Source organism: Leucoraja erinacea, chromosome 6, assembly GCF_028641065.1.
Source record: "Leucoraja erinacea ecotype New England chromosome 6, Leri_hhj_1, whole genome shotgun sequence".
NCBI lineage: Eukaryota > Metazoa > Chordata > Chondrichthyes > Rajiformes > Rajidae > Leucoraja > Leucoraja erinaceus.
Genome location: NC_073382.1, coordinates 7,785,062 through 7,798,899, shown reverse-complemented (window position 1 = coordinate 7,798,899; position 13,838 = coordinate 7,785,062). Strand labels below are relative to the sequence as shown.

At 39.2% G+C, this 13,838-nt stretch overlaps 1 protein-coding gene across 9 annotated transcripts in view; it reads left to right on the top strand.

The window, feature by feature from the left end:
• LOC129697859 (inositol polyphosphate-4-phosphatase type I A-like) overlaps positions 1-13,838 on the top strand; it is a 153,822-nt gene that overhangs the window by 77,699 nt on the left and 62,285 nt on the right. For all 9 annotated transcript variants that reach the window (XM_055636538.1, XM_055636539.1, XM_055636533.1 and 6 more), the window contains 5 exons: positions 366-410; positions 2,168-2,286; positions 5,709-5,825; positions 10,477-10,556; positions 13,113-13,224. In XM_055636538.1, the coding sequence (XP_055492513.1) occupies positions 366-410; positions 2,168-2,286; positions 5,709-5,825; positions 10,477-10,556; positions 13,113-13,224 (473 nt within the window). The remainder of the gene's footprint in view (positions 1-365; positions 411-2,167; positions 2,287-5,708; positions 5,826-10,476; positions 10,557-13,112; positions 13,225-13,838) is intronic.

Genomic DNA, 13,838 nt, shown 5'->3' with positions numbered 1-13,838 from the left:
GTACTGAATTGTTTATTTTTCCAAGTTAAGTTCACATTCATACATTTACCTTTCTTTACTGTTGATTTTATCATTTCCCCTATAAGCTTTGGTAAAACTCCTGGCTGCCTTTAATAAAGATATGTCTGGTTAGTGCTATGTAAATCTTGCACATCGATGAAAATAGAAACACATTAAAAGGCATGACTCAAGCATTAACTTAATGTTAATTTGCTCCCGTTGAGTCCTGCGCATCATCATGATTACAAATTGTATTCATGATTCAATTTAAGATTCAATATTCCTTGATAATAATGATACTTATGAACTTGGTGCATGTATTATTCTGAATTAATAACTAACCTACTGACAAATCTATTTTCTAGCTAACAGCCAGGATCCAGATGAACCTATTTTGGAATTTAGTTTAGGTGGGTGTTACGCTATCACTTCATTGTTTAGTAACTTCTGTTTGCTTAAAACAATTAAACCTGTCTTTATATCGCATTCATCTTTTGAATAGAAAAGAATGTCTGGCTGTACACAAGCTGCTGTTATGTTTTCTTTTTTCAGCGAACAATTGCAGATGTCTAAGCTAGGCCTGATATTGTCCCTTGAGAAGGCAATGAACAGAGCTTGTAAGCTTTCCCACATTCCCCAGAGCAACACAATTACAATTAAGAGTTTAGCTTGATGTGAAAGAGCAGTTTGGATTCTTCATTCTATGCCGCTGAACGTTGGTGCAACAGATAATTTACCCTAAAAATAGTACCTTTAATATTTTGCTTATCTTCATGAATTGTATAACTGACACAATATGTTTTGACTTTTGAATGATTGCCAGTCTAATTTATTTTGTGGTATTCATCAGTTTTTATTCAAAGCAAAAGGAAATTATATTAGAAAAGCATGGAAGATGCAGTTGGTGACAAACGGGAGGTTCGGCATTCCCAAGCCATGGCTGAATACCTGAACATCCACCTAATTGCTTGTCACTGTCTGAACACTTGTTCGTCTCTGTATGGTCCAACAATGAAGCAGGCTCTGTGGCTTTCCCAGACTTAGGCTGTGAAATTTGTCCTTTAAACCTGTGCTTGGTTCATCTGCTGTAATCTAGCAGACCCAATGTTAATTGGAATAAATAACAGCAGAGAAACACATACTATAAATTTTATTCAACTGTTGTTTTTAAATGTGATTTTCTATTTTATCCTGAGATATTTAATAAATTATAATTTCCTTTAATCTCTGAGATGGTGATAACCATTCCATCATGATCTATAGAACAATTCACAAAATGATTTGAGCGTGGAAAATCAGGAATTTATGAGAAATCCAGATTGTGATAAAGTTCTTCACCCTGAGAATGATCCATGCTGGAACATGCTGCCCAAGAAGGCCCATTCATTGGATATATTCAAGATCAATTTATAAGCGATTTCGATATTAAGGGAATCAAGGGCTCATGTCAGGGGCAGACATGAGCCGGCTGCAGGAAGATTTGAGTCTGTTAATGTTTCTGATTCGGAGCACAGAAGTGTAAAGGAGAGCTGGAGAAAGTGCATGCAAATGATGTGCAACTTGCCGTTTAAGTTTGGATTTTAGTTGCACAAAATATGGGCATGACCAAAAGTAGGGGAGAAAATACTACTTTCTCCCCTAACGTTAATACTAACATTAGTGTTAGGAAAGAACTGCAGGAGCAGGTTTAAATCTAAGGTAGACACAAAATGCTGAAGTAACTCAGCGGGACAGGCGGCATCCCTGGAGAGAAGGAATGGGTGCGGTTTTGGGGCGAGACCCTACTCGTGGCTTTGGCATGATATTTTCCAGAGGAAAAGTCAGCTAGACTTTGTCTATAATCAGATAGAAGTATCTACTGCAAGTACTGGTCAGGAAGGAGTAATGGGAAAGGAACGCAAATTAAATATCAAGAGCCATGTGTGCGTAACGGAATATTCACAGAGCAAAGCAAGTTGTCTATCTAGCATAGAGTCTGCATTTTGAGAAAAGGATAGGAGGACTATTGAAGAGAATGGAAGCAACCAGTGAAAATATCACAGCAAGAACTACCATCACCAAACACATATTGGCTGCTGTTCCATTAGTATAATCAGCATGTAATTTTTTTAAACCATTGCTATTTATATAGAAATGAAATTGTTTTTGCTTGTCCCTACTCCAATAGCATGCAGTGAGCTGATCACTCCTTCCCTGGACCGGAAGCCTAACAGTTTTGTATCAGTAAGCGTGACGACCCCTCCACAAGCTTTCTGGACAAAGCATGTGCAAACTGAGATTATAGAGGTGAGTTCCCGCCATTATAATCTTAGAATTCATGGAAGACCGTCTTACTATGTTTGAACCATACAGTAAGTTGCTTGTCTCTGCCCACCAAGTTAAAGTTTATCTGTGGTCCTCGCCCTAACTGCACTTGATTTCCTGCTTCTTCAGCTCAATTTACACTAAATTGCTCCAATTTCTCTTCACGTCCCTCATGTTTGCTGATTTTGTGATTGTTCTTTTCAAGAAATGCAACTTCTTCACATCTTCATATTTACCTTTCTTAGACAGATCAGCTCCTGATTCCTTTACAAATCATTGCCATATTTCAAATGCCCTTTCCTCTCAACTCCTTCCAAATCCATGTCCAATCGGATTAATATCCACTGCTACTGTTCTCAAATATCTTTGTAATAATCTCTGGCAAGATCCAATGCGGCTATTGCAGATATATATCTTATTTCTCATCATCCAGCTCAAAATGTCTGCAGTGTTGACATAGCTGACCACATCATCCCCCTCCCATGCCGCTTCAGTGTAAGCCAAGTGTAGTGGCTTCCTTTCCCACTTCATTATGGTTCAAACTCCCGAGTTCTGTCTTTGACTGTGAATGGCCATCAACCTGAAGCATTAGCTCTATTTCTCTCTCTACAGTGCATGACGTGCATTTGTGTGTTTTAGCCATGTTATCCAGCTTGCAATATGCTACTTTCTCTGATCTAGACTCTCACCTATTTTTCTTCTGCCTACTGCATCTCGGTGACTAAATGAATTGGATCATCCTGGACCAATCCAACTGTATAAACCGGTAGCTTTTTATTTCCCCGGATGCAGTGTGTTGAGCAAGCTAATCACTAGCACAGACTCATTCTCCAGCACATAGAAACATACAAAATAGGTGCAGGAGTAGGCCATTTGGTCCTTCGAGCCTGCACCGCCATTCAATATGATCATGGCTGATCATCCAACTCAGTATCCTGTACCTGCCTTCTTTCCATACCCCCTGATCCCTTTAGCCACAAGGGCCACATCTAACTCCCTCTTAAATATAGCCAATGAACTGGCCTCAACTACATTCTGTGGCAGAGAATTCCAGAGATTCACCACTCTCTGTGTAAAAAATGTTTTTCTCATCTCAGTCCTAAAAGATTTCCCCTTTATCCTTAAACTGTGACCCCTTATTCTGGACTTCCCCAACATCGGGAACAATCTTCCTGCATCTAGCCTGTCCAACCCCTTAAGAATTTTGTAAGTTTCTATAAGATCCCCCCTCAATCTTCTAAATTCTAGCGAGTACAAGCCGAGTCTATCCAGTCTTTCTTCATATGAAAGTCCTGACATCCCAGGAATCAGTCTGGTGAACCTTCTCTGTACTCCCTCTGTGGCAAGAATGTCCTTCCTCAGATTAGGAGACCAAAACTGTACGCAATACTCCAGGTGTGGTCTCACCAAGACCATGTACAGCTGCAGTAGAACCTCCCTGATCCTATACTCAAATCCTACACCCCACCTTCACCCCTGCAAACAATCAATGGACATGGCAAGGTTCAAGCAGGCAGTAGATCTCAAGTAATAATGTATCCTGCTATATTAACCCTAATAGCCTTTTACTCACAACATGCTGACTGTTAAAGGGTTTTGAAACAGTCTTTAATAGTCTCATCAGAGATATTTAAAAGCTGTTCATACAGATGAAGATTTAAAAAAAAAAAAAGTGTCAATTTAATCAGTCAAATGCTAACAAATAATTTAAACTATTAACATAACGTATAACATTTTTATGAAAGAAAATAAAATCTTAGTGTTGACATTCTTATGGCCAAAGGGCATCCTGCTCCTCTTCTTAGTCAGTCACTACCATGCTAATAGACTCATCACTCATCACCAAGTCTATCAGTGGAACAGTCAGACAAGTGCATTGTATCAGCTTGTCAGGATATCTTGGACTTCTGTGTTTGGCTACAAGTACATGGGAAATTTAGGCTTCAAGGTACAAATAGTTTTTTACCAAAGGCTCTTTCCTTCATCCACTACCCATGGCAGTACATTCTTATTGACATCAATAATTGTGTTTCAATTTAAAAAAAGTTACACCTGAATTCCTCATTGAATTTATGGGTTAACATCTTATAATAATAGTTGTTGTGGCAGAGTTTTGAACTCTGTCACAAGTGAATATCTTCTGTGTCTACCCTGTTGAGCTCCTTCCATAATTTTAAAGGTGATCTTTGAATTTGTCTTTTAAGAAGGCACTGAGTCTGAAGAAAGGTCACGACCCACAACATCGCCTGTCCATTCCATTCACAGATGCTGCCTGAATTGCCGTTGCTCTAGCATTTAGGATTTTTCTCAAGATTTTAGTTTTGGCTTCATTGATTACTGTAGCCCCCCTCTGTTCTTACATATATTTATGTTATTTTTTTTTAACATTTCTTTCAGAAGTTGCAACTTTTCTTTCAATGTTTTCCCCCCACATTTGAACATATTTAAAAATATATATTTGTTTCCACGTTATTTAAAAAAACATTTTGTACTGTTCAATTTATTCTTCCCTCCAATCAGTGACATGTAACCTTATATGATGTGAATTCCAGTATGGGCTCTTACAAACAAACCAGAGTTGCACACATCCTTTTCATTGCAAAGTCTACTTACTTTTATCTTCATCTCTTTTCCCCTGTCCACGTGTCTGTATTTGTTATTTTTAGACGTTAATATTTTTCATAGTCTGTCTTTTTGTACTCCATAAGATGTTTATTGATACTTGGTTCCTGGATTCTATTGCTATGTGCACCAGTTTAAATGTTTATCTTATATCCTGATCTTTTTTAATATCTGATCCCTTTTCTGTACCACCTTCCACAATATTCTCAGAACTCAGTCCTCTGACATCATTGTGCATCTCTCCCTATTCTTCCTATTCTTTGTTTTAACATTGCTGGTTTGCCTGTATTCCAAGCTGTGAAACTAACCTGCCTAAATCACATTTATCCACCTGCCCTCTTTGAAGCTCACATCATTAGTAAGATTTTGGCTATTACTAATATCATCCCTCTTTATCAGAAATTATTTCATGTCTGACTATCTTTGAAGTGTTTCTGAATTATTTTAATTTTAAAATCACAAAAAATACAAGTACTTTGAAATTATGTAAGCAGTCAAGAGAATTATAAATTTAAGGGTGCAAAATAAAATTTAAACAATTACAAGTATTATAAACAATGTCTTTACTCAGCAGATGGTGAACAGTTATTACCATGTATGGTTGAGGATGTTAAATTGAGGTATAAATAAGAACAATACTTGGGTTAAGGGTGGACAAAATTATTCACAAACTATATACAGTCCTTTCACATTCTTAATAAACTGTCTTGTGCTGTATTTTTTTGTGGCTTTCAGCAAGATTTGTCTTTCAGATTAATAGCTTTGTCCTTTTTTTCTTGCAGGGTACAAGCAATCCAATTTTTCTAAGCAGTGTTGCATTTTTCCAGGATTCTCTCATTAATCAAATGACACAAATGAAACTTTCGGTGTATGATGTCAAGGATAGATCTCAGGGAACTGTAAGTGCTACAATATTTGCCTTTGTATGAAATGAACTGTTGTTAATATTGAAAGTTCAAAAATCAAGTCGAGCGAGTGGAGTAGAATTACAGTGCAATCATCAGTTTTACTTCGGTAAATCCATTCACTGACATCTTGACCAATAAATTATGATATGTTGTATTTTATACTGACAAAGTGAGTAACGCATAGAATCTTCTGTGGAAAGGTATTTATTCAGCTGCGATTATTGTATTGTGAACAGATCATTTACAGTGTTCAAAGATTTAGCATGGAAACAGGCTATTCGGCCCACCGAATCCACGCCGGCCATTGATAATCCATTCACATCAGTTCTATGTTATCTAATTTTCTCATCCACTCCTTCATACCAGGAGCAAATTATTTTTACAGCAACCAATTAACTTACAAAACCACATACCTTTGGGATGTGGAAGGAAACCGGAGCACCTGGGGGCAACCCAGCACTGGGGGATAATATGCAAACTTCACACAGACAGCACCCGAGGTCAGCATCGAACCCGAGCCTCTGGCGCTGCGAGGCAGCAGTTCAACCTGCTAGGCCACTGTGCTGAGACATCACTTAAACGGAGCATTGATGACTCCCTGCGTGGCTCGGTGATTAATGATATGGTAAAAGATAGAAACGCACAGGACTAAGAAGTTCATAAGTTCATTTCCTTAGCTGTACTTGATCTCATGTATGTGAAGGTTGCAGCAGTGCAATTGGGCTCAGTGTTTCTGAATTCAGGAGAGACCAAATCAGTTGGTGGCCATGCTCTTAATTATTATCTTTACTATAATTCTTGCTGTCATGCTTGAAATGGAATAGAACTTGTACTAAGGTCATTACAATATTTAAAGTTTATCCATGAGTAAAATCTACTTGGAGTTTAAAAATATTTATTTAAAATGTTTAAAATGGGGGATCAGACTGCAGGCAAGTAAGTGCGTTGGCACACAGCAGCAGCTGACTCGGAAGGGAGGCTGAGAACGGAGAAGTGGCTTTGGGAGCCAAATTTCTGTTGTGAATGGGTGGTGCCACAAGTAGAGACGTTGACTTAGTGCCAGAGAACCAGGTTCAATCCTGACATTGGGTGCTGTTTCAACCGAGCATGTCAGGCAGCATCTCTGGAGAAAAGGAATAGGTGACAGTTTGGGTTGAAACCCTTCCTCAGACTGATGAAGGATTTCAACCTGAAATGTCACCTATTCCTTTTCTCTAGAGATGCTGCCTGACCGGCTGAGTTATTCCAGCATTTTGTGTCTATATCTTCGGTATAAACCAGCTTCTGCTGTTCCTTCCTACACACCCAGATGTTTGTCAGGAGTTTGCATATTTGCCTTGTAGTTGATGGTAAGTGTTGACTTTGTGGGCTGCATGTCTATGACTCCATGACTAATTTTATCTTTGACATAATGTACTTTCTGTAGTTAAATATATTAAAAAATAGTTTGATTTCTTTGTCATTTATTTCCAGTAAGGTAACACCGTGGACAATTACCATTCATACCTTATTTCTGGAATATCCTCCCCAGCAATGTTCACTTATAACTGCCTTTTATCCAAAGCTCTTTAATTGTCTCAGTTATTTGTGTCAACCACCAATACTTGCCATTTTCTCTGTCTTGTGCATTATTAATGTTTACAGCCCTATGTGAGCAGTTCAGGAGTAAACCAGTAACCTTGACTGCACAATTATGTTCGAGCTGTCAAACGGCAACATAACAAACACTCACTGAGGCAAGGCTGTATACAATGGGCAATTGGCAATTTGCCCTGCATAACAGTGGAGAATCGCAGCAGTACGAGGCCACGGTGCTTGTGAGGGTGCCGTGAGTAATTACATCAGCTAGACTAACACACATACTATCAAATGTTGCACACATGTACATACCAGTCAGAGATTTCAGTTAGGAAACCACTCTGCATAACCAGCCTAGTCCATTATCCCTTCATTGGAGATGAATTCCACAATTCTCTGCCTCAAGAGGGCGGTGGAGGCCGGTTCTCTGGATACTTTCAAGAGAGAGGTAGATAGCAGAGTCAGAGGATATGGGGAGAAGGCAGGAACGGGGTACTGATTGGGGATGATCAGCCATGATCACAGCCATGAATGGCAGTGCAGGCTCGAAGGGCCGAATGGCCTACTCCTGCACCTATTATCTATCTATTATCTATCTATTATTATTATCTATATTATTATGATTATAACTAACAATTAATACCATGCATTAATCCTCTGGAATTTTCTGGAACATCACCCATTCCAATTCCTTTATGATGATGAACTTATTTTGTGTCTTCCCTTGCTTTTACTTGAGAACATCATTCCTTGTTGAGATTATTCCTCGTCTCTACTGTCCTTAAATCCCAGCATGTTCCTGCTTTTGCTTTGGTCACCAGGAATGCTATTTTGCAGTTTCACATTGCAATGTAATCAGGGCATTAACTTGCAGTACTTCTGAGAAGATGCAGAGAACTGAGAAGTTGCCATCTGACTTGCCCCACTCTGCACATAGCTTCATCTCGCTCTCTGTCTCGTTTAGAAAGGCATCTTCATTGGCATGAATGAGTTGTGATGAAAGGTCTGTCTTTGTTCAGTATAATTTTATGAATCTTGGATGGTACCACTTGTTGCCCTGGTACAATTTACAAGACATTACTTTGCAGTGAGTAGTGTGTACTCTGAGAGTATATATTCAGCCTCAACTTTCTCCCTGCACCTTAAGGTTGAGCAATGACTGAATTTCTGTTGCCTACTTTGAGATCATGCTAAGCTACATTACAGAATACTCTTGTCTCTCAAATACCGGAACAATAACCACAGCAGTGAAGTCCTTTCCCTGGTAAATGACCTTGTCTCAGATGCTCTAATTATTTCACTGGAAGTATCATTTTGTACTAAGATCACTAAATAATTAATGCAACAAATCTCATCTTGTCTGATTCATTCCGATTCCCCCATTCCCATAGTGACCTCATTTATTTTTAACTCTTCATTTTCCAAGTCCCAATATCTAAGCCATCTTTACTCTGTATCGGTTGCGATTCTGAGTTTACCAGTAAAGACGGTCCAGCAGTCATGATTGTTTAAAGATACAGCGCGGAAACAAGCCCTTTAACCCATCGATGCCTACACCGACTAGATATCCGCACACTGACATTATCCCACACACGAGGGACAATTTACATTTATACCAAGCCAATTAACCTACAAACCTGTATGTCTTTGGAATTCTTTGAATGTACATTATATTTGTGAATCTTGGGTGTCTTGAATTTATTATTCCATTGATTTATACTTGTTTTCCAGTTCACTGTTAAGATTGCACTTTTATTAGTTAAAAGATTGAAATTGCTGGAAATTCTCAGCCGATCAGATTATAAATGTGGTCATGCTGATGAATTAAGGAATTGGGAAAAGGTTAAGAGGCAAACTGGTTTTATGATGTAAAAATGGGGCAGGGGAGAAAAGAACAATAGGGAAATAGTTTTGAAGAATGGAAAGCAAGGGAAATGAAATGACCGAAAAGGAATTAATGCAATGTATTTAGGAACATAGAAACATAGAAAATAGGTGCATGAGTAGGCAATTCGGCCCTTCGAGCCAGCACCACCATTCAATATGATCAGGGCTGATCATCCAAAATCAGTACCGCGTTCCTGCTTTCTCCTCATATCCCTTGATTCCGTTAGCCTTAAGAGCTATATCTAACTCTCTCCAAAGACATACATGTTTGTAGGTTAATTGGCTTGTTTAAAGTGTAAATTGTCCCTAATGTGTAGGATAGTGTTAATGTGCGGGGATCACTGGTCGGCACGAACCCGGTGGGCCGAAGGGCCTGTTTCCCCGCTGTATCTCTAAACTAAACTAGAATACATAAAGATACATTTATGTTCCTTTCAGTTGATGTAACTGCAGAATAATTATCTGGGTCTGTCAGAGGAATATAGACTGAGTACAGAAAATCTGAAATATAAATACCAGAAATGTTGATTATTTGAAATTGTTGAACTTGGTGGAATCCAGGAGGTTCATAAGTCTCTCAGTTACTTTACTGCTATGCCTGATTAACCTTATTTTATATAACTTAATCATTTTATTAAGAACTTGAGAAATTTCAATTTATACATTTTCAGAGTTTCCTATTTCCAGAGTAACTATTGTGATTTATTTTTTTCCCCTCATGGGTGGCTGGTGGGGGAAAAGCTGGGTGTGTTTTGTCCGGGTGCTCTGGTTTCATCCCACATTCCAAAGACATACAGGTTTGCAGTTTAATGGGGGTTCTGTAAAATTGTCCCTATTGTGTAGGATTGGTATTGGTGTGCGGGGTGATCGCTGGTTGGTGTAGACTCGGTGTGCTGAAGGTCCTGTTTCCCTGCTGTATCTCTAAAGTCTGAAGTAAAGTCTAACTCTTTATGACCGTGGACCCAGCTCCAGGTTGCACTCTCATCTGCACCCTACCCCCTTTGGCATTTTTGTGGACCGAATCATTAATCTTTGAAATGTGGTATGTGTAAGTACTCATCAGCAGGAATATTTTGATACATTTAGGATTCTGGTCAGTTAGCACAGAAACATTTGGATTAATTCCGAGGAAGAAGCTAATTCGAAAGGCCTAATTAATATTTTTCTTATTTTCTAGATGTATCTGTTGGGTTCTGCAACATACGTGGTAAAGGATTTACTGAAGGAAAAGAATCACAGATTACACCTTATGCTACGGTCAGTAATATCCATTTCATTGGAGCTTAATTCAAAAGTTGTGCTGATTTATAAGGACTTTGTGGAAGTGAAAGAGGCCTCTTGCCCTTTAGACCTGTGTCAGCTTAATCAAACTCCCATTTGGTCCCCCCCTTTTCCAATTATTTTGCAACGATTTGTCCTTCATTTATTTTTGTTTAGAGAAAGGGAACAGAGAAAGGCTACTCTTCTACAGGTTAGCGGTGGAAACCTCTTCCATTATAGTTCGGTGTGCTACTTCAATAGGGGTTTTTTTTTTTCTCATTTCTATTTTGGATTTTTTTTTGTTAATTGCCTTAAATTTGCTGCACTGGTTATCGAATTTTCTTGCGAGAAGGCCAGTTAGTACCTACAACAGATAGTGGGACAGACTAGATTTGTATTTGCTGGCATTTAGATGAATGAGAGATGTATTGACTGGGTGCTCTTGGAGAAGACATTTCTTTGGAAGAGTCTAGAACCAGAAAAGTTCATCCATCTTCATGGGTGGCGCAGCGGTAGAATTGCTGCTTAACAGCACTTGCAGTGCGGGAGCCCCCGGGTTCAATCCTGACTAGAGGTGCTGTCTGTACGATGTTTGTACGTTCTCCCCATGATAGCATGGGTTTTCTCCAAGATCTTTGGATTCCTCCCACACTCCCAAGAAGTACAGGTCTGTCGTTAATTTGGCTTGGTATAAGTGTAAATTGTTCCTAGTGTGTGTAGAATAGTGTAAAGGTGTGGGGATCGCTAGCCGGTGGGGACATGGTGGGCCGACGGGCCTGTTTTGCACTGTATCTCTAAACTAAATTACATTTAAGGCTGATGAAACAATTTTGTTTCTCCTGAGATGTTTAAACTGTTCCTCAAAGGATGATGCAAGTTAAACACTGATGGAGAGGGATTATTGCTAAGGGGGTGAAAAGTTACAGCAGATCGGCCAGAGTGCAGATTTTAGGTCAGATCAGCCATACATGCTGTGGGTCGAGCATCAAAAATGTGTCTAGAAATCAACTTTCGTGACCCATGTCTCTGAACTCCATGAAATTTTGCACAGATTTAGATAAAATATAATTGAGAAGGAAGTCATAACTCGTCAGTGCAAAAGTTGCACTTTAATTAATTAAACTAATTAGAAAATTAGATCAAAGTAATCGCCATCTAGTGTCCAATGCCCATATTACACCATGGGAAGCCTATTTATTGAGAGCCGTACCTCCTACTCCTGCTCCTAATTCCTATGTTTGAAATGTTTCAGGCATCTAAATTAAATATGGATGATCAGTTTTAGTGAACTTTTAGGCATGTTAAAAATCAACCTAGTGAGGCTGTTTCTTTCCATTCTTCCTCAACCTCTTACTATGTTATAGACAATAGACAATAGGTGCTAGAGTAGGCCATTCGAGTCAATGTGATCATGGCTGATCATCCACAATCAGTGCCCCGTTCCTGCCTTCTACCCATATCCCCTGACTTTGCTATCTTTAAGATAGTTCTTAATCTTATCTAGCTCTCTCTTGAAAGTATCCAGAGAGCCTCCCTCCGAGGCAGAGAATTCCACAGACTCACAACTCTCTGTGTGAAAAAGTGTTTCCTCATCTCCGTTCCAAATGGCTTACCCCTTAGTCTTAAACTGTGGCCCCTGGTTCTGGACTCTCCAAACACGGGACATTGTTTCTTGCCTCTAGCGTGTCCAAACCCTTAATAATCTTATATGTTTCAATAAGATCCCCTCTCATCCTAAATTCCAGAGTATACAAGCCCAGCTGCTCCATTCTCTCAGCATATGACAGTCCCGCCATCCTGGGAATTAACCTTGTGAACCGACGCTGCACTCCCTCAATAGCAAGAATGGTCTTCCTCAAATTTGGAGACCAAAACTGCACACAATATTCCAGATGTTCACCTACTCATTAGGACAACTGCAGAAGGACCTTTTTTTTTACTCCTATACTCAACTCCTCTTGTTATGAAGGCCAACATGCCATTCGCTTTCTTCACTGCCTGCTGTACCTGCATGCTTTTTTTCAATACTGATGAAGAAGGACCCCCAGATCCCAATGTACTTCTCCTTTTCCCAACTTGATACCATTTAGATAATAATCTGCCTTCCTGTGTTTGCTACCAAAATGGACAACCTCACATTTATCCACATTAAACTGCATCTACCATGCATCTGCCCACACACCCAACCCATCCAAGTCACCCTGCATTCTCATAGCATCCTCCTCACAGTTCACACTGCCACCCAGCTTGCAAATTTGCAAATGTGTCATCTGCAAATTTGCTAATGTTACTTTGAATCCCTTCATCTAAATCATTGATGTATATTGTAAATAGCTGCGGTCCCAGCACCGAGCCTTGCAGTACCCCACTAGTCACTGCCTGCCATTCTGAAAGGGACCCGTTAGTCCCTACTCTTTGTTTCCTGTCTGCCAACCAATTTTCTATCCTTGTCAGCACTCTACCCCCAATACCATGTGAACTAATTTTGCCCACTAATCACCTATGTGGGACCTTATCGAATGTTGTTTTAATGTTAAACATATTTTATTGTAGGTCTGCTGAAAATGAGCGAGTGGGTAATATTACTGTGATAGCATGGCAGATGGAAGACAAAGTTGAAGACAAGATTCCTGTGAGCAGATCACCGGATACCATAAATGGAAGGGTAAATGTTCCATATAAAAGCATGATGATGTGGAAATGATGCAAACAGATTTTTAATTTCAGATTAGTTTACTCACTCAATATGATGAGTAAACAAAAACAGAAATAAAAACTAAACTTCTAAATCAAATTACAAAGTGCTCGGGTAAATCAGCGGGTCAGGCAACAAGTATCTGTGGAGGGACATTCTGGGTCGGAACCGTTCTCAGACTGATCTCAGCCGGTTACGGAGGCATCAGTCTGAAGAAGAATTCTGATCCAAAACATCGCCTATCCGTTCCCTCCACAGATGCTGCCTGAGCCCTTGAGTTACTATAGTATTTTGAGTTTTGCTTAAGGTTCCAGAAACTTGTTTCTTGTATTGCTGCATTTTCTCGTCTCTCTGTAAATTAAATCCTTTGATTCCCATGTAAAGCAGCATTGATTTCTTCTTGAAGCGGTGTACTGCTTTAATATTATTTACCTGTCTCTGAAGACAGGTAATTAGTTTAGTTTTTTGTTCTTAAATTTTTTTTGTTTTTTCCTTTGGAATAATTAATTCACAAGATGATCATTTATTGATTATCGTCAATTGCCCTTTAGAAACTGGTAGGGAGGAGATCACAGCTTTGATCT